Below are 24,266 nucleotides of genomic sequence, written 5' to 3'. Positions count from 1 at the left end.
CCAAACTCATGCCAACGAAAGACAAACTGACCTTACAAAATGTTTTCCATCTTGAATTTCTGTGGCTACTTCTTACCAAGACAGTCCACACCTTACCCTCCATATATATGTGAAATGATATAATGGCTGTTCGGCCAAGGAGGGATGAGTACAAATAAGACACGGGCCAGACAGTTATTGTTCAAACAGCAATGTTTAGTTGTACAACACATAAAGTCTAGCAACATTTACACAACCAGTTGAGTCTGTTGGCTTGTTTTCAATTGGGAAATTTAACCATAATGTCACCAAAAGGTTGGCTGGGACTGGTTACATTTAAGAAATGGGTCGTTCTTGCATCCCCTAGGCTTGGGCCTCTTGCTCCATCAGGTCTTGGTTGTAGATGAATGGCCCACAAGTCACCAGCCTTTGAGCAAGTTGTGTCCAGGTGGAGATGGGGGAGGGGGTGGGAAGGGAGGCAATTTCATAAAGACACAGTGTGTGGGGCAGTGGCAGCCGACATTCGCAAACATTCATGCATCTGATGGGGGCCCTTGCCCTCCATTAGGTATTTTCCACTAGCCTACAGTGACCGACTGTGGCCAGGCTAATTCATTACTCACATTAACGGGGTGGAGGTGGGGCAGTAGGAGTAACTGGGGTAGGTGGGAAGAGATCCCTCTTATTGCTAAGTGGACAGATGGGCTTTTTATCTTCCTAGAGTTCACATCTTGTAGGGGTCTGGAGTTTTGTTCTGTTTTTTTTGTTTGTTTGTTTGTTTGTTTTTTAATTTGAGGATAAGGAAGTCAACTCCAGAAACATCTTTTCAGGAAAACTACTCTTGCTAAGTGGCTGCATTATGGGGTATGGAGTGCATGTAACCACACTCTGGGCCAGCCACAACTGGTGATTTTTTTAAAGAAGTGATCCTAGCCCTTGCTGCCCAACATCTGTAGTGACCCATCCTCATAAATGAGCTTTAAGCAATAAAGGAGACACCCTTGTCCCACATCGGGGCTCACACAGCTGACATCAATGAATCTGACAAGCAGTAAAGTGGCTTTCTGGGTCCTTTAAAGAAACCAAGAGTAGCTCATGCAGATGGACAGGGAGCAATGCTGTTTCCCTTGAGATGGTTACAAGTAGCTGGTATGGGTTTGCAAGGGCAGAAGAAGCTCTTGATGAGTTCTTCACCTTACAGATGGGCAGGGACCGGCTGACACAGACGATGGAGGAGGGCAGTGCTGGCGAGAACTCCATTCCACTGGGAGGAGAGGGGTGTTTGGATAAATGGAGGCAACTGTCCTAAAGAGGCAGCTGGCCCCTCCCACCTGCTGGGGGCCGAGAGGGCCTGTGGAGGTCAGCTGGACAAACACAGCCCTAAAAAGGCCATGGAGCAATAGCAGCTGAGAGGAATGGAGGGAGAAGCAGCGCTTGAAATGGCCTTCAGTCAGCAGTGGGGCAGGGGGTGGCTGGCACGGGTGGAAGGACAGTGCCCAGGAGGCCTTCTCCCTGCAGGGGGGTTGAGAATGGTTGAGGGTGTGGACACCAGACACATAAAACAGCTTCTCCGAGGAGGCTGAGGTCATGGTTTAGGGGCATCAAGTATCATCCTCCTGTCAGCCTCTCCAACGCCCACCACCCCCACCCCTGGGTGTTCCCTGCCAGGCCTAGGTGTCCAATCCCACATCTCCATACAGGACTGCTCCTTGTCTAAGCCAGGGATCCCTCTTCTGTGGAAATGTAGCAACCTCTGGGCTCTAACCCTGCTGCTGTTCTATCCTGACAGGTGCCTGCCCTAGAATAACTTTGGGTAAGGGAGGATGTGAGTTGGATTGGTAAAGAGCCCCAGGAAAGACTGAGATCATAGGTTTCAGGTCAGTGGTGATCTTATCACCCATCCCTTTCACTTGGTCCACTGAATCTTGGTCTTAAGTGTTTGTGTTTTCCTAGCACCTGAGTGATAAGGGACTATAAATGCTGGGATTTGCAGAGGACCAGTAAAACACCTAGGATCGGACCGGAGATGGAACAGACAGGAGGTCATATGAGGTTACTGTAAACTGTATCGTTTGGTGTTTTCCCTTGCCTAAGGCTAAAGTGTTTCCCCAGCCCCAAATTTTAGCCACCTTTCAGACTGAAGGAGTAACTTGTTTATAAAACAAACAGGGGATATCTATGCATTAATAAATACAGGGCTGAAAGGAAAGGCAAGAAAAGGCTAAATGTATGATTGTGGGTATTGCTGAGAATGTCTACAAAGATCAGGGGGGGAAATGGGGGGAAAGCAGGAAAGACAGATGGACAATAATACAATTAGCTTCAGCAGAGAAGTGAGAGAGAATAGAAAAGAAGGGAAGAAGGGCTCAAGTATATATAAAGGAGCAACACAGAAGCCAGCTTTAAGGAGGAATCCCGAAAGAAAAGGGAGGTGTCATTTAAAATTTGCCTCTGAAGCCAAACCACCAAGACAAAAATTGTGTGTTGTTCCTGATACTTTCTAGACTCAGTTCTAGACTCGCTTGACCAGCCTGTGTGCTTCTTGAACCAGACACCGGGAAGCTTCTTCTTTGCCCAGGCTGCCCACGGGCTCAGGGCCAATTTCACCCCTCGACTGCAGAAACACTTTCCTATTCTTCCCTATGGGTCTGGTTCTCTCGTAATTCCAGTTTGTACTGTCCCATGCTTTTAGCTGTGATTTCATTTTAAGGTGACTTAAAGTCATTTTTGGAAGTAGATTGGGCATGAGTCCTAAATATAGAAATGTAGCTAATGTGGGTTAATCTACAAGGAAATAAAAGAAGCCTCAGAGGATGAAAAAAGGAGAGAAAAGGAGAGAATGAGAAAAAGCAGAAGCCGAGGCGAGTGAGACAAGTGTGGAAACAGCAGTCTGTGACAGGGACAGGTGGTAGCTTTTGGGCAGTCAATGCGACACAGACGGAAGGGTGGAGCTTTCGTCTCCACCTCCAGGCACTAATTCTTCTTGCAGGAGCCTAGTTCTGGCCTACTTCTCCGCTGTCCCCGACCTTCCTTTTCCCAGGAAGTCCGAGCCTTACCCCAGAACACCCCCAGCTTCCAGGGGCAGGTTCACTCCTGGTTCCTCGCCCCCTCCCAGGTCTGGCTCTACAGCCTATCCTTGGAGCATCTCTGCAGCCCCAGTCCTCGGGCAGCTTCAGACATAAGAGTTACCTGTGGCTCACCTGCTCCCTCATTTTTAAATGAAACTCCCCCGGACCTCCTGAGTGAGGCGCACGGCTTTGTTCTGGGACATAAGGAAAGGAGACAGATAATGGACAGCCATGGAGGAACCAAACTTACAAGGGACTTTCCAGGGAGGGCAGTGAAAATACCTCACCCCTGAACACACGTGCATGCACACACACACACACACACTCCCTCACACACATACACACACACACACACACACACACATACACACACACACACACACACACACACACACACACTGTAGACAAGATGCTCCACAAATACCAGACAGGCCTGCGGGACAGAGTAGAAAGGAAGAAGGTGGTTGGTGGTGGTGCTTGGGATGTGTGTGTGTGGAAAAGTAGGTGTGTGTGATGATACAGAGAAAAGTCATCATGGGTTACTGTCGTGGCTTTCCTCTGTGTCCACGCTCACCGGAGGGAGGCCTCCATTGTCATTGAGTCGCTTGGCCCTGTAGGTCTCATAGTGGATGTTGTGTGTCACTTCCTTGAGGTCCTGGAGGTGGGTTCTGAAGGACATGGGGTGCAAAGAGAGAGGGATGCAATTAGGGGTGGGAGGAGAATGAGGTCGCCCACGTCGGAAGTGAATACGTCACTTCATGGCCTGGCCCATCAGGGACCAACTCCAGGGCCAATGCTCCTTCTTCGTCCCCTTTTGCTCCATGATGGGAGCTGGAACTGGGACAGAAAGCTGTCAGAGAGACCCAGAGACTGAGGGCATGGATCTGAACAGATGGCCTCCTGCCCGCAATGCATTAAAACTGCCATCTGACGACAGGGGTCCATCTTACCTGATGACAAAGTCTCGAAGCAGGGCAAACTCACAGTGGTTGAGGTTTTCCACTGTGAACAAAACAGAGCAGGTGGTCATTTCACTAATGCAGCAATAGCCAGCAGGTGAACTTCTGTTCGGGTCACGGAGGCATTTGAGAGCGCCATGGGACAGGTTATTGTAACCCGTCCTGAGGTTTACTTATCTTGACACTTCAGTGCATGTGATTGTCTTCATTGAACAAACATTTATTAAGCAGCTACAATGGCACAATACTGTTCTAGACTCTGTGGAATAACAGCTAACAGGAACAGTATGTCCCATTTTATAGAAAAGGAAACCAATACACGAAAGTCTAAGAAACTTGCCTGAGGCCTAAGACACAATTCCTATCCTTAAAGAGTTTATAATTTGATTGGAAGACAGTAACACATAGAAAATAATGATCAAGCCATCTTTAAAAGGTCTAATTCGACATAGACGGAGTGCCTACTGTTTGTAAATCACTTACCAAGAATTGTGGGAACAGAAGAGGATTAAGACATGAAACTTCTGGTCTCACAATCTAATGGGTAGGACAGGCATTCTTATAAGTAATTCTAATCCAAGCCAAATAATAAGACGATTTTTTTTTAATCCCAACAAAGGGTCATAGGAGAATTAGAGAAACATGATAAATGGGATAAACTTGGTTTTGGAATTAAAATATCCAGGTCTGAAATCCAAGTTTTACCACTAACAAGTCATGTGATCAGGGGCAAGGCAGTTAACCTGTCTGAGATTCAAGGGCCTCCGCAGCTGACATTCTGAGAAGTCACACCTACCCTGCTCCCCTCATGTGAATGAGATCATCAAAGCAATTCGAAATCCTTATGACCTTCTCAAGGTCACATCCATTCAGCGTAGAATGAAAATGGCAGCATCTGAACAACGCTTCAGCAGTTGGTCAGATCACACCCCCTTTCATGTGAAAACCTTTCTCTGGTGTTTCCAGCCCTCGTCACTCTCTCTGTGTTCTGAAGACCTTTGACACATTGAGTCAGGGCCTCCCGGTCAGGTGCTAAATCCATCTTTTATTGCTTCCTGCCTGTGAGTCTCATCTTCTCAATTAGACTGCAAACTCCTTATGGCAGGGTCTGCCTGGCACTCATTTTATATCTTACATCCTAGGACAATGACTGTGACCGCAGGTGTTTAATAAATAAGCATAATTGGCCAGCAGCCAGGTCTTCAATGAGATATATTGAATTACCTTCAATGATCCCCCAGGGAGTTTTTCTGCCGAGGACCCGCTTGCCATCCACTTGGTACTCCTTGTCACTTCCCACGACAGCGAAGGGCATGCTCTCCTGCTGACAAACCAGACACACGTGCACGTCACCCTCCCACACCCTGGGCCTCCAAGGGCAGGATGGCACACAGTCCTGGGCCTCTAGCCTTGAACCCACATTTCCGATGCTCATTCGGTGATCCCACTGATGGCAGGGGGAAGGCTCTTGTCTTTTAAAAAGAGCACTGGACTGGAAGTCCCAAGTCCTCAGTCTGACCCTGACCGCACCCCCACCTTGCTGGTTAGCCTCAGTAAGCCAGCTTTCCTTCAGCAGAACACTTTGTACTGTTCATAGTGCTTTACACATTTGGTTTGATCTGAAACAACTCTCTGAGCCAGCTAGGAGAGACAGACGTCTCTTAAAGGAAAGCCACCCAACTGACAGTGAAAGTAACCGATGCCTCACGCTGTCTCCCATAAAACCTACTGGCCCGTCGACCTGCGGGGGCTCGAAGGCCACTCTGCTTTTCATAGGCCCCTTCGCTCTACCAGGTGGTTTGTATGTTCACCGAGAGCCAGCTGTTTGTTCCAAAACCCATTTGCTTGATGTGTACTTATTACAGGAATTGGATAAATTGACTGTCATATAAGCTGAGGACATATAAGGGTGGAGAGTGTTTCTCTGAAATTAAGGTGAATGTTTCAGAAAGATTTGATAAAGGTGAGTTGCTTTTGCATGAAGATTGGACTTAATCTCAAACGGGCTTTGTCTCCATATGAGAAGAATGTTTAATGAGTGCGATGTATATGTTTTAAGTTCTTTTAATAATTTAATAAATATTTTGAAACATTTATGATTTGTGTACATCATTTTTTAAAATGATTTCCTCAATTAACTGATTAACTACTTGTCTCAACTACATCAGATAAGGAGCTTTACTAGATTATCCACAGTTGACTGAGGAAGAGACTCAAGACCAAAGCAAGTTGTGTGATTTGTTCCAGGTTACAGTGGGTTAGCAGAAAAGCCTAGAGTACAGCTCAGGATTCTGACATAGAATCCTCAAATCACAGAAGTTTAGAGTTGAGAGGGCTCTCAGGGACCACATGGGCCGATGGTTTACAAACCAGGTTCCATGAGCCTGAAGGATTCCAGGAGACAGCCCGAGGCCTGCTGAGAAGGCAGGGCCCTGGGCCTTGTATCACTTAGCCAAAGGAGCTCTGTTTTTATGTTTTATGTATTGGAATTCTGTCTGATGTTTAATTTGTTTAAAGGTTTCTTGTAAGGAAAAAAAAAGTCTATAAGCCACTCACCTAGTCTGACCTCTGCATTTTACAGAGGGGGAAACTGAGGCAGAGCTCTGATACCCTAGATGCCAGCCTGATGTTTTTCCTGCCTGTGCCCTTCCATCATCACCCCACAGCCTGTCTTTGCCAAGCACTGTGGGGGAACAGGAGGCTTTTGTGGGGTCTGGGAACGGACAGAGGGCTGGCTCTCTGGGTGCAAGGTTCACAGTCCTCATCCTCTCCTGCGTCCTTCTGGTCTGGGTCAGGAGGGTGGGCCAAGGAGTAAGGCAGGTGAAAGGCAGGTGGAGAGAAGCGGTATGTGATACACATGCCATGGGTACCATGGTGGGGGGAGGGGGAGGTAACTGTGTCATGTGCAGAGCCCCAGGCACCCACCCGGATTTTGTCATTCTCTGTCTTGTCCTCCAAATCCTCATCAAATTCCTTTTGAGGATAGAATTCAATGCCATTTACTTCAAGCTCCTTGCGAACCTAGAGGTGAGGAAGAGAAACAAGGTAGTCAGGTGTCAGGACAATGGAAGGGCTGTATGTGTGAGTGTGTGCATGCATGTGCAGCGTGTGGGGGGGGGCTGAAGTCACCCTTTGATAATCCCGAGGCCCTGGGCAGCAGGCAGGTCCTGAAGAAGTGCGAGCCCCAGTCACACAAGTACCAGAGCCACGCCTGAGATGAGGAACAGCCCGGGCACTCAGCTTGCTCATCTCAGGGTCCATAAGATTAGGATTTAGACAAACAGCGCCACTGAGTACAGATTCCACATGGGCAGTGCTCCTGCCACTGTACGTCGCAGTCCCATTTGTAGGGAAGAGACGTGAGTCACCCCACCCCAAGCATCTCTGTTTACCCTCTTTCAAATCTCAGCTTAAGTCTCACCTCCTCCAGGAAGCCATCCAGGACTTCTTCAGTGGTCTACTTGATGGCAGGCAGCAACTGTCTTTATCTTTCTCTCGCACCCCCCTCCTCACCCCTGCCTGGACGCTTTGAGCACAGGTGCTTATAGAAGACACCGATAAGGACTGGAGGGCCTTGATTAATGAGTCCAGTCCTTCGAGCAGCCTAACACTGAGGGGTGGATTCTCACATTCACAGCGATTTACGTATTCAGTGGCCTTTGCAGGTAAGTTTGGAGGTGAGAAGAAAGCAGCCTGGGGCTGCACTGACTTCTCTTCACTGTTGGTCCCCAGACATCTCCAGTCCAGCCTCTTCGATGGGTGAGTCGAGGATGGGTGGGATGTGGGGCGGGGGGATATAATAATGAAGGCGAGGCGAGGGCTTGGACCAGAGGTGGGGAAGGCAGGGTGTGGACAGGAAAAGGTGGAGGGGGCCTTCTCACCCTCTGCTTGAATTCAGACTTCTCCTCCAGGGTCATGGTGTCAGCCTTAGCAATGACAGGGACGATGTTCACAACTTTGCTGAGGTGTTTCATGAACTCCAGATCAAGAGGTCGCAAGCTGGGGCCCAGAGAAGGCAGGGCGTCAGAGCCTCCTTGCCCTACCCCACTCAGCCACTGCCACCGTTCCAGGTGGGATTTCTGTCTTCGGGGTGTGGCTGTGGACTGTCGTCCCCACCCACACAGCCTTGTGTCGTAGTTACTCGTGTGTATCTTATTCTGCCTATGGCTCAGCGCTCCTAGACAAGCCTCGTGCCAGCTCCCAGTTAGTCCTGCAGGGGTCCAACTGGGGGCTTTGTCCCTCGCCATTTGAGGGCCCAGCTGCCCCCAGGCTTGGGGTCCAAATCTGGTTCTGGTTCGTACTCCAGGGGACTCATTAAGTGAGGCTATCTGCTACCTTGCTCTGCTTGGGTCCGGGTTCTAGAAGGATACAGTTAGCTTTTCATTGAGTTCCTCAACCCCACCACCGAACACCTGCTGAGTACCTGGTTCCCCAAAATGTGGGCATGCCTTCCCTGTGCCATCTTCTTGGGACCTGAACTCTGGCCCTGCAGCCGGACTTAGTCATTAGCTACGAGACCACCACCCCTAACAGGAAGGCTGCCCGCTTGCCCACTTGGATCTCTCCATCCTCTGCTGGCCATCCCCATCTTACAGCCCCACCTGCTACTCCCAAGCAGAGTTCCCAGCATGCCCTGCTTGCTACCAGCCTTCATTTCTAGATACCTAGTGCTGGGCTGGCCACCCTCCACACACCTACAGCTGAATCCCACATGCCTTCCAAAACACCAGCTCCCAATCCAGGAGCACTGTCCCTCCCCGTCTCACTCTGCTTGCTGCTGCCACCCCAGCCTTGTGCAAAGCAGGGAGCGACTGAACAAACGAAGAGCCGTCTGCTCACACAGGCCAACTTCTCCCTGCTGGCAGTCATGCCATGGTGCCAGACCACCAGTAGGCAGCAGGGGGCCTGATGCCGGTGAGCTTTACTCTCCTGGCAAGGAAGTCAGACGTTCTTGGGGAAGATCTGGGGAATCACAGAGTGGGGCCCACGTGGCGCTCTCCAGCTGAGTCCGGGTATTGGTTGTCCACTAGAGGATGGGCCCAGAAGATGTGAACCAGAGCAGGGGGTGGGGCTGGTACATACGAGTGTCCCGTGGGAGAGATGAAGTAGAGGCAGCAGTGGACGCGTGTGTCAGGGATGCGTTTCTTCCTGGCGATGTTCACCTCCTCCTTCAGGAACTTCTCGTACTGTTCATTGATGTACTTTTCAATGGGCTCCCAGCTGGGGGATGGGAAGGAAGCAGATGGATGTTCCAGAAGGACAGGACCCGGGAGCGCATCTTAGGCATGGTCCCCTCACATGATCTCATTTCCTACCTCCACTAGGGGGTCTAGTGCACCCGCTGACCAACCTCTCTCAGGCCCCATGGGTGGGTTTCCTTGTTAGCAAGGCTAGAACTCCCTCGAGGACCTGGCCCTCTGGGCTGTGGGAGCCTGCAAGCCCCCACCCCACTCCGAAAAGCAGGATTCCTGGTGCCTGGCAGGATGCACAGATGTGTGGTACTTAGCATAGCAACAGCGCATAGAACAAACTCAGCACGGCAATGATTCATTATTATCATGACTACTGTCATTGTCATTGTCATTATTCCTTATCTCCATCAAGGAGCATGCAAGTGACCAGAGAACAAGGCGACTAGGCACTTTTCCAAGGTCATTCTAAGTTGTCTTGTCTCGCTCGTCCGTGGCAGACCCCATCTCCCTCACAGAAGCACCACGGTCTCTATCCCTGTCAGGGAGCAGACTTCCGCCTAGAACCTTCCACGTACACTCCGGGCAGCGCATTCACCCCCTTCTTGGCTGAACGCTGACTGCAGCTTTGCTCTGTGGATTCTCAGAGGCTTTCTCCTCACGGCAACTCCCCTCCCTCCCGTTTCTCACTCGCCCTCTGTTTGTCCAGGCCAAGCTCTGCCACAGCCCTCGGGTCAGCCTGGATTTGCACTCAGGTTCGCCTTGTCCTGCCTGCCCTGCCGCCACCTCCAAGCAATCCCTTGGCCGAAATTCCCTCTGCACTGTCCCCTCCACCTGCACACCAGGCCCCGCTCTGGGCCCCTACTCCTGCCTCCTCACAGCCCCTCTCTCGTCCTTCAGCGAGTCTTCCGCTCGACCCTCGGCATGGAGGGCGCAGATGGCTCTCAACGCGAACGAATCTGCACTGTGCTCGGTGGCTTCCTTGCAGGCTCCAGGATAGAACTCTCACAGGCACACACATACCAGTTTTCATTGTTGATCTGGTCTCCAAAGCCAGGGGTGTCGATGACAGTCAGCTTCATTTTGACACCACCTTCCTCTATCACTGGAGAGTTAACAGAAAAGGCACCAAAGAGGTCACTCTTCCGGGTGGTGCCAGGTGCCCCACTGCCTACCAGCCAGGGAGACCCAGGCTCCTTCCTTCTGCAGGACCAATTATTAGAAAAGTCAAGTTCAGGGTCTTCTCCACCTCAGCACCTTTGTTCACGCTGTTCCCTGTCCCTGGAATACCCTCCCTACTTCTGCCTGTCTAAATCCCACCCATTCTTCTGCGTCCAGCTCAAGCCCCACTTAATCCCCCTTCTAGACGCGGAGTGTAAGGAGTTGGCTCCATAGAGTTCAGGGGTTAATTCTGTCTTGAGGTTGCTTTTCATTTGCGTCATTCCCTCATAAGGCCCAGTCTTCCCCCTTTGTGGCAGAGGCCCCTCTGACCAACGCCCGCAGTCCCGCCTGGTCCTCACCGTGCCCTATCGCCTTGATCTCCACGGTCTTGGGGATCTTCTCCTCCCGGTTCCAGCTGGAGGCCTTGCGACTCACTTGGGATTTGAAGAGTGTGTTGACCAGTGTTGACTTGCCCAGTCCACTCTGACCTGAGCAAGACAGGAGGGCGAGAGGCGGAAAGACCCGCATGTCTGAGTCTGAGCCTGATTCTCTCCCACGACCTTACAGGATTCTAGAGCTGTGACCCAGGGGAGGGACCACTGGAGCAGAGACAGCAAGCATGCTGGCGATGGCTTCTTATGAGCGGGAGGACTGGGGTGAACCAGTGAGATTCTACATTCTCGCCTTCCTGGAGCCCCAAGACCATTGAGAAAGGAGACAACCTCCGTATTTGTCTAGGGTGGTGGTTTTCTGTTTGTTCTTGCTTAAGTTTTTAGTCTTTAATAATACTAAAAGTCACGACAGAATGACTTTGCAGTCTAACACGGCCTCAGTGTGTGTGTACCTTTCACGAGTTAGCAAAACGCGCTTTTATCAGCCCTGTGAGTCCCAACGCTGGCTTTTTCCCCAGTTGAAGTGGCCCTGGAAAGACTAACGTCCACCTAACATAAAATATGTACAAGGTAACTAACATACCTCATAAATGCAAGACCAGGACTCGAACCCAAGGAACCCCGTGGCCTCACAGCCAGTCTTTATTCTAGTGTATCAGTTAGTGTCTTGTGGAGGAGATAAACACCTGAGAGGGCACTGTGACAGGAGGAAGCCGGGCGGGTAGGACCAGCCCTCGCCTCCACCTCCTTCACGATGGCTGCCTTTTAACTGTTTTTACACACACGCCGCTACAGATTTCATTTTGAGAAGGAGTTCCACAACTAAAAGGCATTTGAAAAACCACCGGTCTGAGCAGTGCTTCTCAATCTTTAACATACACAAGAATCATGCAGCAACCTTGCCCCTGATGGGCGGCGCAGCATCACCTGGATGTTGGTAGGAAATGCAGGATGCTGGGCGCCCACCCCAGCCCTGTGATTCAGAATCTGCATTTTCACAGGACTTCCAGATGAATCATGCAGACGGTAAAGGTAAAGTCGGAAGTGCTGGTCTAGAGCATTCTTGTGGCAGATTAGATCCAGGCAGCGGGGCAGGAGCCTGTGCTGTTTCCCTGAGCACCTGGACTAGTCAAGTTTGCCCCTCAGTTTGTTTACTGATAACGCTGTGAGGAAGGAGGGAACTGGATGAGCCCAGGGATGACAAATACGCTACATTTCTCATTCCCACTGATCAACTCATAGTAGCCACCTAGCCCAGTATGTTAAAAAGGTTACATCTGGACTCAGTACTGATCACGTGACATGGCCGATCAGCAGTGTCTGCCATGGTGCTGCTGGGGACGGAGGTGGCCCACGGGTCTTACACTCACCATTCTTGGTCTGGGTGTTTTCTAAGGTCCTTTGTTCATTAAGTATTCTTGAGTGTCTGTGCTATGCTAGAATTGGAGGTAGAGTGGTGAGCGAGACATTGTTCTCACCCTCAAGGGGCCATTTAGTGCGAGGGCCAAAACGTAAGCAGACAACTACAAGATGCTGCCATAATCACTATGAAAGAGATAACTGTAGGCTGTTATTATAACCTCGTACTAAAGGGGACCTAATCCAGTCTCTGTGGGATCAAGGAGGACTTCCAGGAAGAAGCAATAACTAAGCTGAAGCCTGAAGAGTGACTTCCAATAACCCACGAAAAGCTGGAAGAGGGTGCTAGACAGAGAGAACAGTATATGCAAAGGCTCGGAGGTAGGGAAGAACATGGCAGGAAGAACATTCCAGGAGAACTGTTCCTCATAAGTGAGGAGGAGCAAGATGGGAAGTGGTTAAGAGATGTGTGGAGAGGAATTTCCAAGCCAGACTAGGAGCGTAAACCCCTACACTTAGGGATGGGTAGCTTGAAGAGTTCTGCGGGTTGGAAAAATTATTCAGTCACCAGTGGACAATAGATTGAAGGGGGAAGCAGACGGGAGGAGGGTCAGCATCACTCACTCAAAGTGTGACTGATTTTTTTTTTTTATAGCAAGACTTTCCAGATGATGTGCACTCTGGCCCAGCTCCACTGAGCAGCACTGAGTCAGGTGGCCGTGGTGATCCGGGTGAGGGACCTAGCTCGGCCTAGGCTGGGAGCAGTGGACATGGAGAGAAGGAGACAGGCGTGAGAGATATTTACGAGGCAAAACTGACAGGACTCGGTGATTGATGGGGTGGAGGATAAAAAAGGAAGGAAGAAGGAATAAGCCTAGATCCCTGTACCAGCAACCGAGTGAATACCCCGCTGAGATAGGACAAAGGTCCCTTCTCGCTCATATATTCTGTGACCTGGTGACACGAACGACTTAGTGACCAAGCAGTGTCCTGGAAGTCCTTTCTAAGCTTTAAAGCACTAGATGACCAAGACGACCCTACTCCATCTGATCCTCCCCCCAGCTCTGGAAGGTGGGGAAGGGCACCGATGACGCCCCCGGGCCACACACCCGAAAGCAGGCTGAGCATGGCTGAAGCCTGTGTACACCCAGACGGTGACGGGCCGGGCTGCCCATCCTCCCGCAGATCCCACCCTCGGATCAGCCGGATTTGAGGGGCGGAGGGGGTCAGGCCTGTGTGATCAGCACAGTGAAATCTTCCCTCCTAGAGAGAGCTCATCCTAGAGGAGCCAGGACTGAGGTCATCCTCGGGAAGAACTGGGAGCCTCAGAGCTGCCCCCCACCAGGGCCTCCAGTGACCCCACAGCCTTCCGTACCGACGACCATGATATTGAAGTCGAAACCGGTCTTCATGGTCTTCTTGCGCATCTGCTCGATGATGGTGTCGATGCCGATGTAGCCCAGCAGGTTGGAGTTGATGCTGACGGGCTTCATGGGCACTGCCGGCTTAGGCCTGGGCTCAGGCACCAGCTCTGACATGGCTGCGTCCGTCCTGGTCTCTGGGAGCCCTGCAAGGCCAAGGCGGGAGGGGTGGGCTGCAGAGGTCACATGGAAGCCACAGTGTTATCCTCCCGATACAGAATTATACAGATTTGGGCCTTGGAAGGACCTTAGATGTCATCTGGTACAGGTCCCTCGTTTGACAGATGAAGAGACTGAGGCCTGGGGGAAGGACTTGCCTGAGAACACAGAGCAAGTCAGATGCAGGATCTGGACCAGAACCCAGGTTGTCCAGTTGCTAAGGCCACTTCAAAGGCAGTCACTGCTCCCAAGTACATCTGTGGTCTAACTCAGGGGTCTCCCCACCTTGGCACTACTGACCCTTTGGGCTGGGCAATTACCGTGGGGGGTCATCCTGTACATTGTAGGGTGTTTAGTGGCATCCCTGGCCTCTACTTGGTGCCAGTAATAGCCCCCAGTTAGGACAACCAAAAATATCTCTAGACAGTGCGAAGCGTCCCCTGCATGCCTACTGGAGAACCACTGCTCTGGGAGCTATCTCGGGGTATTCCAACCCGAGTCGTGCCTCCCCAGAGGGCAAGGACCGGTCAGGAGAGCGGACCTAACATCTATTGACTGTCACTGACCTCAGCTGCTTTGTCTTCTAGTAGCAAACAGGGCTACTTCCTCTCTGCGGAGTGAGCGTCACTCCTGTCTCCCAGCCTCGGTGTCCCCAAAGTTCTACAAGCACCACTGCAAAGTTGGGGAGTCTATGCCCTGAGGAACCCCAGATACCCTCGTAGCCATTCTTCTGAACCTGTGGGAGGAATAAGTCTCCCCTTTTGAGCGGCGGGTAGAGGATGAGGCCCAGGTGGGGGCAGTGACTTGCCTGAGGTGATACGGTGTGTTCTCGGGATGGTGGGCAACAAAAGGAAGGGGCGGCCGAGGAACAGCCCTTCTCCAGTGCAGAAAGGTAGGCGTCCCCAGGGCCTGGCCGATCATGGGTACGGCCGCGCAAGAGAAACCTGTATGTTCCTGCCCCAGGCCACTGTCCACCCGGGCAGGTTCCGGCCTAGAGCAGCTCCATTTCCCCATCCATGAAATGGGGTGCTGTGGTGAAGCGGGAGGAGCCTGGCTCCATTACCGGCCAGCTCTGCAGACTTGGGCAAAGCAGCCCCCCGCTGTGAGCCCACGTGGTCCTCTGTAAATGGCTTAGGATCATGGTCACGGCGGTGGCGAGCACTACGTGAGATGTGAGGCCTAGAAGCACCCACGCAGCGCCTCGCGGTTCCAGCCCCTCTTGCTCCTGCCCCTTTCAAGTTCACGGGCTTGTCAGGGAGGAAACGAAGTGGTGCACGTGACAGCACTTGTCAAAGGGAGGGGCCCAGACGCCCATTGCACGGCATGGTTATCGGACTCCATGCTCCCGAGGACCCCTTCCGGCTTCGCCATTCTAGAGCGCTGTGGTTCGTGGTTTCCGCCCTGCCGAGTCTCAGGCTTACGGGAGGACTGATGGAGCAGCAGATGGGCACGAGGGAGAGGGGACGGGCGTGCTACCCTCCCCCACCCCCAAACCAGCCAAGAGTCTGTTCTTACACCCCCACCACCTGGTCCTTCCACGGGTGCTGGCAAGACTCTCTCCCAACGGGAAACTGTTCTTCTCTCGTCACTCCCAGGCGCAGCCAAAGCCTCGGGACCTCCCCAGGGCCTGGCTGGGCTCCCTCCTGCTTCCCAGGAAGTGGCTGCCAGGCAGGCGGATTGGCGCAGCCCAAGGCGGCTGCTGACCCTCACAGCCAGCCTGCACCCGACTCTCCCCGCAGGGCTCCCCGGCCCCATTCGGCCATTCGGCACACCTGCGCTGGGAGTCAGCACCCCATTTCCCTGCCCAGCTGCTCACGCACTGGCCCTTATCGATTCCCTTGGGCTTCTATAGCCGAACCCATTTGGTCTCCACAAGCTGTGATGTGAGAGAGATCCACCTGTGTGTGTAGGGAGGTTTAACCCATGTTACAGACCTGGAAAGTGAGTCTTGCACTTATTTATGGGAGTTTTTGTAAGTATTCTTATAAAGTGTGTGTCCTTGCCATGGCCTGCAGCTTCCTAAAAGAGCATCCCCAAAGACAAACCCTGGCTTTGAGAAGGGGCCTGCCTACCAGACTTGCCAGGCAACTTCTGGGGACTCCAGCAGACCCGCGGCAGGCCTAGTAAGCAACCACAGATCACCTTCATCCTCCCAGCACGCACCTACTAGCTCCCACTGTGCGCCCCGGACAGAGCACCCGCTGGCAAGCGCCCCTCGCAAACGCATGCCAGTTACAGGTTAACGACCACCACCACAGAGCTGCAGCCTACAGCGGCTCGCTGGGCCACAGGCTTTGCTGGACGACACTTGTCCACTCCGGCCCTGCTCTTCCCTCACCATCAGCTCAAGGCCCACCCCTCAGGAAAGCCTCTGCTTTCCTGTCTGGTGTGGATGCCCCTCCTCTGTGCTACCCTGGCCCCCTGAACACCTTGGTACTTGTATCACTCATTCATTCATTCATTCACTCATTCTTTCACTCCATCCCTTCCAAGTCACTTCATATGCTGTCGAATGGGAGCTTCCTCTAGCCAAACCCTAGATTAAATGCCAAGGACACTTTTGGACCCCAGACAAGGTCATTGCCCACAAGGGCCCACTGTCTGGTGAGGGTGCCTGCCAAGTATACAAAGACCTCCAGGGCACAGGACAAATACTGCTCTGGAGTTGAATTCTGTAGCTCCATCATCTGCTCCTACAGCCTCCCTGGTCCCACCTGCCAACCCCCAATGGGCATCTGGCTCGGGGCTTGACTCCTGGCTGGGTGATGTCTGTGAGCCTCGGTGTTCTCCGCAGGAAAATGAGGATAGTACCTACCTTGCCTGGTTGCTGTGAAGGTTATACAAAAGCACTAAACGCATGCTAGTGTTCACCCTTCTTCAGGGCAGAGGCCATGTCATATTGATCTCTGGGCCCCCATATACCTAGCGTAACACAGGCACTTGGCAATGAATGAATGAAGAATGAATGAATAAATGAATGAATGCTGAGAAGCAGGTGTCACTTCAGACCATCACCTTTCTCCTCCCTCAGAGACTGCTCCCCTGGCAGAACAGCTGACCCCCGGCCAGCAGACAGCTCTGGCGCAGGCCACAGTCAAGGGGGAAGATGCTGTTAAGAGACCTGCCCCTCCCCCACAACAACGATTGGAGGGGGCGCCCCAAAGGCAGGGAAGAGCTCAGGATGGGATCACAGCAGGATGTAGCTCAAGTATGCCATCCTGCCCAAATGGTCCTTGGGGTCCCTCCCAGGCTCCCAGCTCTCCTAGGGCCCTGGAGAGAGGGGATATGTCTGCAGCCCCCCTGCCAGGAGCCACCTGCCCCGCCAGTGCTCCAGGGAGAGGCGTTGTCCACCTGACTCTTCCCTCTGGCTAAGTCCCCCGCAGAAACAGCACCCCCATCCCCATGCCAAGCAAAGACTCTGGCGCTTTCTTTAACAGGCAAATGAATGGCTTTGTCTTTGTCCAGCCCAGGAACACCCGCCCCTCAGTGGGGAAGGTGGCAGAGGGGGAAGGAGACCTTTCCAAAATAGCACCTGCTTCCTTGGCTTAGTGGGGTGGGGGGAGGCGCTTCCTTCATTCCTGAGCTGCAGATCTTCCCCAGGCCCTAGCAGCAGAGGAAACCCCAGCCCCAGGCCCTGCTCTCAGAAAAAGAATCACAAAAGATACCTTGGTCCTTTCCCACTGTCAGGAGCAAAAGGCCCTGGGACACCCCCTTCCCCCATCCAGTCCTCTGAAGGCCTACGAGTTCCCTTGGAGACCACCAGCTGGTGCCTGTCTGCGTGTGGGGGAAGGGGTCTATGTGTCAGCGCCCAGGTCTCTTATCCGGCGGTAGGTGGCCCTGATACCTGTGCGTGGTGGGCATGTGTGCGCGTATCTGGGTGTACTCCAGTGTGGGGCTTTCTGTGCACATGGGTCCCCGCTAGTGTGTCCATGGGTGCATTTCTCTGAGCATGCATAAATTGGGGTGTGTGCCACCGTGTGCGCGTTGTATCCGTGCATATGTCACCGTGCGTGGGCTCCTCAGCGCAGCAACCCTCCCCCAGGTGGCACCTCCAGCTGGGATTTTCGGGGCCGCAGCCTCCTCCCGGCGGGCGCGGGTAGCCCGACCAGCCGCCCTACCTTTGGACATGAATCCTCCTTTGTCTCCGTTCCTCCCGGGAGATGCTCAGGGCGCGGGGCTGCAAGGCTGAGCCGGGCGCGGGCTCCTCCTGGGCCGAGCGGCCCCTGCAGCCGGGCCTCGCCCCTCCGTGCTATCCGCCCACCCGCCCGGCCCGCGGCCCGGCCGCGCCACCCCTGCGCCCCGCGCCGCCGCGCCCGTCCGGGACCTCGCCTCCGCTCGCTCGGCGCCGCGCCGCCCCTGCCCGCGCGCACGGATGCCGCCGCCGCCGCCGCCGCCGCCGCTGCCACCCACACCACGTGACCCGCGCGCCCGCCGGCCCCGCCGAGGGCCCCTCCCCCTCCCACGGCGCCCGCGCTCGCACCCGCTCCCTGCCTGTCCGCACGCGGGAGCGGGCGCTCGGCCGGGCTGCGCTCGGCCGCGGAGGCGCGCGGGGGCGCTGTGCCCGCAGGCGCGGGATGCGAGCCCGGCCAGGGAAGGTGCCGGCATCCCAGTCCCGGTCCCTCCCGCTCAGTCTGGCTCGGGCCTCTTACCCTCCGGGCTGGGGCGGGCGCAGGGGACCGGTGGCGGCAGCAGGCGGCGGTGCGCGCGCGTGAGTCACGCGGCGGTTGGGAGGTTGCGCTGGCTCAGCGCGGTTCTGCCGAGGCGCGGGTGCCTGGAGAGCCCTGAGTCAGGGGCCCAGGTTCCAGCCTGGCTCCGGGACGATGGACCCTATGACCTTGAGCCAGTCAGGAATTTTCCTGAGCCTCGTCAGAAAAAAAAGTCTTTCATGCATTCGGTCAGCATTAAAGGACAGCACGTTGCCAGGCCCTGGGGGAACCGGGACGAGGACGACCATCCCTGTCCCGGAAGGGCCCTCCGTCTAGCAGGGGAGACAGCTGGACTGTCCTGACGCAGGCCACCGTGGAGGCCTGGAAGTGGGCACCTGAGGAGAGGGGGATTGTGGAAGACTCCTTGGAGGAGGTGAGGGCCAGGATGGAAAGGCAAAAGGAGGTGGGAAGGAAGAAGGGTGGGGCACTCTGCAGAGAGGGGCCAGCAGAAGTGAGAGCTGCCTGGTGTTGGTGGACAACTCAGAGCTCCCGGGTGCAGCCGAAGCAGAAAAAATTCCAGACAAGGATGTAGAGCTAAGAGGCTGGAGAAGTTCAAAACCTCAGAAGCCAGGTTAAGGAGCTGGACATTAGGGGAAGATGACGGCGAGTCACCAAGCGCTGTTAAGTGGAAAGCGCTGCCATCGAATACGTCAGTTCCCGTGGCAGCTGTGTGCAGGGAGCGCCCTGGGGGAGGGGGAGGGCTGTGGCATCACAGGGCAGAGGGATGGAGAGGAGGGGACAGTCAAGGAGGCAAATCCACAGAGTTCGAAATAGACTGTATGGGATGAAGGAGAGAAAGAGAAGGAGGAAACCCAGGTTTCCGGTGTGGTGGGCAGGGGGCCGTTCAGGAAGGAAGGGGCTGCTCTGGGCATGCCTGAGAGATGAGGGGAGGGGGGAAGGGAGCCCAGCCTCTGTCCATACCTGCATTTCAGGAGAAGGGCTGTGCTGAGGACCGAGGGAGCACCGAGGTCACAGGGAGGTATGAAGACAGGGCAGGGACAAGCTCCGCCGGACTGAGCGTGTGGTGCGATGGGAAGGGGTCTGACACCCAAAGCCCCAGTGAGGGCACTGGACTGGGTGCCTTTCAAGCACCTGCCAAATCCAGACTCTCTGAGCCTTGGCGATGTGGGGAAGGAGAATTCTAAGATCTGGGTTCTCACTAGCTTACTGCCACCAACCAGCTACATGACTTGAGGCATGTCACAGCCTCTCTGAGGCCAAATGTACATCTAGTTCTGTGTTTACCTATTTTTAGTTCTGGGTAGGACTTCCCTATATACAAGACTCCGACTCACCTTTCAGGACTAAAGGGCTGGGGGTGGGGGACCAAGAAAGAATTTTGGATGAGGCACCTTTTAAGCAACCGATATCTTCCTGAAAGGCTGAGTGTGAATGACTTGGACATTCTCAGGTGAGGTCAGTAGTCACAGCTAGAGGAGCAGAGCAGTGGCGACTCTTAGGTCACCCCTTATTGAAGCGCTGGTCTGTATTTTCCTAGAGGTGGTTTGCATTAAAGCTGGACTCACCTATAAACCACCTGATTATTCCAGCACTTCAGGGATCACTGAGACAAGCATGGAGCCCTTCTTTCTGGTGACTTCCCTTAGCCTGACCTCCGACTGGCAGGTTAGGACCCGGTTCAGGGCGTATCCCCTGTGTTCTGCCCTTCGACCTCGTTCGCTTTTCCTCCAGCACATTCAACTCTGACCTTAGAGTCCCCCCTCCCTTTCCCACCTATCTACGTACAATCCATCTCCACGTATAATCCACCACCGCCCCCGGCAGCAGCCCGGCGCACACCCAGCCAAGCTCTTCGCATTTACCTTTGGTTTCTCTGGCCAGGTGTGTGGCAGCATCCGCTGTAGAGTGGTCCAGGGCTGAGTCCGTGCTTCTGCTTGACGTCGGTGGGTAGGAGGTATGGTCCGATGTGGTCAGGTTAATGTCACTGTCCATTGTGGTCTCCCCAGTGGCTGGATTTAAGGTGACTGGCACAACCGAACCCGTGGCTGTGCCCAGACTGCTTGTGTCCAAAGCAAGAGAATCCATAGTTATGTCCAGCCTGGCTAGATCCACTCTCGCCAAAGCCGGGGCTGGGTCCGGCCTGGCCATGCCCCACTTGACCAGGTCCGGGGCTGCCAGATCCACGGTTGTGGCCCCCGGAGTTGAATGTGGCTTGGCTGTGCCTGCCGTAGCTATGGCTGTGCCCAGCTTGACCGGGTCTGAGGCTACCACATCCTTGACCAGGCCCCGCTTGGCTGTGCCCAGCCTGGTAACCAGAGCAGGGAACTCTGTGCCTGAGTCCAGTCGGGATGTGTTTGATGTAACTAAGGTGACAGGCAAGCTAGGTCTGTTGGTGGCCATCATGGCTAAATGTCTGTCTGTGCCTGGCCTCGTCATCTCCAGATTAGCCAAATCCATGGCCATCGCAGGCCCCGTGGTTGGGGTGCCCCTCTGGAGATGCAGCCGGGGTCTCGGGATGCCCCTGGACCGGGTCCTGCCTCTTCCTGGGGAAGCTCTGCTAGGCACGTGGGCAGTCATTGGGACAGGGTGCCCCTGACCCACTGCGGGGCCCGGCAGCTTCTGGGCTAATCGAGATTGGAAAGGTAGGGCCAGGTAAGAACTCACCAGGGGCTTCTCCACCACAGGCACCCTGCCAGGTTTGGCCAGACCTGAGGTCCCTGGGCCCTCGGCACGGACCCTGCCCCCTGGGACCAATGTCACAGAGGGTGAGTCCCCAGTGGACAGCCTTTCTCTTCCACGGGTGGCAGCCTCCCTGCCCAGGGTGGGTGCCTCTTCCCAGTGAGAAGGTAGGGGGCCCAGGGGCCATGCCTGGCTGTTCTGACGGAGTGTCAAAGAGATGGAGCTGAGCTTCCTGGGCACGGGATTGTTGCCGGTCTCCTGGGGGGGCCTGCTCTGGGTCCTGGCTCCGAGGCCCGGTCGGCCAGAAGCCTGTGGGACGTGGCTTTGAGAGAAGGCATCCAGACGGATGGTCTTCCTGAGGACAGGGATGAGAGGGGACGCCCCTCCAGGGAGCTTTGAGGGGTGGTTAGGGTGCCCCAGCAGGCGGCTGCGGGAGAAGCAGGCTCCGGGCCCCGAGGCTTCGTGCGGCTGCATCTCAAAGTCGTGGTCCATCCAGGTCTTTCTTCTTCCCCTGAGGCGATCAGCAGAGAGAAGGGGACAAGCACGGGTGAGGTGCTCCTGCCTAGAAGTGCCAGCCCTCCCTCTCCTGCCCAGCAGGTAGTACCGCTAGGTCTGAAGGGGCCTCGTTTAGGGGACCGTCAAGTCCTCAGCCAAGTACATATGTCCCTTCCTCCAGTCCTCCTGCGGCTCCTGTTCCGTACCTACATCCACCTTCACACACATGCCTACCCAGGTATCTCACAGGCCGGTGTGGAAGGGTGTTCCCACAGTGGCGGCATTCAGTGAATAGGCTGCCCCCGGCATGAAGGAACTCGGGGGCGGGGGGGAAGTGCCTCTCCTTCTGCCTGGGCCTGAGTGTGGCCCGTCTCTCTGAGGACAGCTCCGGGAGGTCACGTACACGTGTTCAGGAACCCTGGAGGAGGATGGCAACTATCGGACGCTTATCTGCCTCCGCCTCTTCTAGAAGGGGCCAGAGGGCTCTGGGTTCCCATCTACGGCAGCCAAAATAGGAGTCAGGCATCCAGGTAGGAGGCTGAGGGATGAGTAGTTTGGCTTGGGACAGGGTCTGCATCTGGGGTTCCTGCCCGGAACCGGGAAAGGGCTCTGGATCAGCCCACTGCTGGAGCTGGAACCAGAACTAGAGCTGAGGAGGCCCCCAGAGAAGAGAAGGAGGCGCGTAAGTGGAGAAGTAACGAGTGCGTGCAGGAGGAACCCCGTCCAGCAAACCAGTCCAGCGGCGATGCTCCAGGGGAACCTACCAGGCGGAGGAGCAGGCGGGGCTACGTCAGAGGCAAGTGTGAAGGGCAAAGCGTTAGCTCAGTCTTTGGTGTCAGAGCAGGGAGGCTGGGCCTGGGTTGGGGTGAGTCACACGAAAGGCCCAAAGGTGAGGAGTGTGGCATCTTTCTGAAAATCCACCGTAGGGATTTCTAGGCTGTGTCTGGGAAAACAGGGGAGGCAAGGCTGCAGGTGCACTGAGGCCCAGGCCAGGCCACAGCAATGCTCAGCCCTGGAAGATGACCCGGGCGATCCGCAGGTGAGAACGGCCGCTCTGGGGCAGTGTGACAGAGGGATCGGAGGGGAGCAGAATGGGGGCAAGGAGATGGGTGAGGCCGCTGCTGAAACACTGGGCTGGAGAAGCCGCAAAGCACAGGGGGAGAAGCCGCAGGGCTTCCCGCAGAGGTGGCCGGGGCCTCCGGCTGCGGATCTGTGTGGAAGGGCCATCCCACGGCCGGCTGGTGCACACTCTGGCCTGCCTGTAACTCGCCCTCTGGAACAAAGCTGTTTCTGTTGCTTTCAGCACTGTAGGCCGGAACCTGATAGTTGGGGGCGGGACAGGCCAGGGCTGGCAGGAGGGGCTCATGGGAGAGGGGCGTGATCCTATAGCCGGGTCCTTAAGGTCTGGAGCAGGGGGTCTTCACCATCCTCACGGTGGCATCCCAGCCCCTCAGCCCGCTCCAGCCACAGATGTGTACCCAAGGCTGTGCCAGCCTCCATCGCCTCCCCACTTGGCAGCCCTGCCCTCCTGCCCTCACTCACAACCACACGTGCCTGGGCGCACGCACCTTCGCCTGCGCTTAACCGCAAGCATCTACCCCCGCGTGCCTACCCACACAGGGAACAGGCTTCTTGGATGGGAATTCTGAGACCTGTTTGTTCTAATGTCTCCAGACCCCCAGTCCCTCACTATGCGTCCACTCCCATCCATCCTTTGGTCCTATCCCTCCTCCCCATCCCCTGGACACACACAAATACCCACCTACCTTGCTTAGAAAACAAGAGAAGCCCAGTGGTCCCCGGTCTGAGAAGCTGAGGCTGGTGCAGGCCCCTCACCTCCTCTGTACCACAAGTGTGGCCATGGCGACCAGTTCAGGGGCCTCGTCCCTGTGGTACCCTCATGGGCTTCCACTCAGCCTTCAGGCCACAGTCCCCAGGCCGAGAGCCCAGCCTACTCCTGACCTATCCCACCAGCGACATCCCCGGCCGGGCTGGGCTCTGGGGCAGGGAGGGGCCGGCTTCTCAGGAGTGGGTGGCAGTGAATGGCTGCTCTGAGCCTCTGGAATCCCAAAGGGCCAGAGGCGGCTCATAACAGCCAGGCTGGGCTGCCTTGGAGTCAAGGCCACCTGGGGCACGGTGCCCTGCTGCCTGCCCTCCCAAAATCTGCTCTGTCTTCCACAGACTCTAAGGCCTGGAGAGATGCCATCAGTGAGAAGAGGGACACTCCAAATATGGCCACACCTGGGGGCTCCCAGAGCCCACTTCACTTCTGCTTTCCCTCTGCATTGCCTCCTTACCCTGTTTAGTTCCACGACCCGCAGTTCATCGTACCCACCCGGTGCCCGAGGTCTTTCTTCAAGCAAGCCGAAGTTTCTGGAGGCCAAGAGGAGGGACTGTCTGCTTCAATGACTATTCCCTGAGCCCTTGTTTGTCCCAGCCGGGGCCCTGTATGAAGGCCCTGAGGATGCGAAGAGAACCCAGCCCTGGGACTATGGAGACCCGCGAGGCCACCCAGCCCGGCTCTGGCATTGTGGGCCGGGCTGCACATGCTCTTCGGCCTCAATCGCAGCGATAGCAATCATAAAGATGGCGAAAATAATTGCTACCGTTTCCTGAACACCTACTAAGTACCAGGGCTGGAAGGAGCTCTCAGTCAGCTCAGGAAGACGGGTGTACAAACACCTTACAGGAACCAAATACAACAGTGACCATAGGTGACACCCTCCCAGCACTCACCC

The 24,266-nt window shown here is 54.9% G+C and overlaps 1 protein-coding gene and 1 long non-coding RNA gene across 9 annotated transcripts; one reads left to right on the top strand and one right to left on the bottom strand.

Annotated features, from left to right (window-relative positions):
- Positions 1–174: 174 nt before the first annotated feature.
- SEPTIN3 (septin 3) lies at positions 175–21,552 on the bottom strand. Of its 6 annotated transcripts, none has more exons than XM_036237594.1 (11): positions 20,217–21,552; positions 13,483–13,674; positions 10,716–10,844; positions 10,219–10,300; positions 9,089–9,226; positions 7,888–8,005; positions 6,932–7,027; positions 5,231–5,330; positions 3,998–4,049; positions 3,622–3,715; positions 175–3,241 (listed from the first exon to the last, which is right to left on the bottom strand). In XM_036237594.1, exons 1-11 carry the CDS (start codon positions 21,523–21,525, stop codon positions 3,194–3,196), a joined length of 2,358 nt encoding a protein of 785 aa, XP_036093487.1. In that variant the 5' UTR covers positions 21,526–21,552; the 3' UTR covers positions 175–3,193. The 6 variants fall into 6 exon arrangements, with proteins under 6 accessions (XP_036093487.1, XP_015991297.2, XP_015991298.2 ...); XM_016135811.2 differs by having other exon boundaries at positions 175–1,491; XM_016135812.2 differs by having other exon boundaries at positions 175–1,491; positions 5,231–5,327.
- On the top strand, positions 18,633–24,094 carry LOC118613805. 3 transcript variants are annotated; one of them, XR_004955894.1, is made up of 4 exons: positions 18,633–18,766; positions 20,236–20,308; positions 21,039–22,567; positions 23,710–24,094. It is a non-coding gene; the product is annotated as an uncharacterized LOC118613805 (long non-coding RNA). The 3 variants fall into 3 exon arrangements; XR_004955895.1 differs by having other exon boundaries at positions 18,633–20,308; positions 21,039–21,766; positions 21,914–22,567; XR_004955893.1 differs by having other exon boundaries at positions 18,633–20,308.
- The last annotated feature ends 172 nt before the right edge of the window (positions 24,095–24,266 follow it).

The sequence above is a fragment of the Rousettus aegyptiacus genome, unplaced genomic scaffold (genome assembly GCF_014176215.1).
Source record: "Rousettus aegyptiacus isolate mRouAeg1 unplaced genomic scaffold, mRouAeg1.p scaffold_m13_p_2, whole genome shotgun sequence".
NCBI classification, from domain to species: Eukaryota; Metazoa; Chordata; class Mammalia; order Chiroptera; family Pteropodidae; genus Rousettus; species Rousettus aegyptiacus.
The sequence above is the reverse complement of the archived record's forward strand: the minus strand, read 5'-3'. Positions and strand labels throughout refer to the sequence as shown.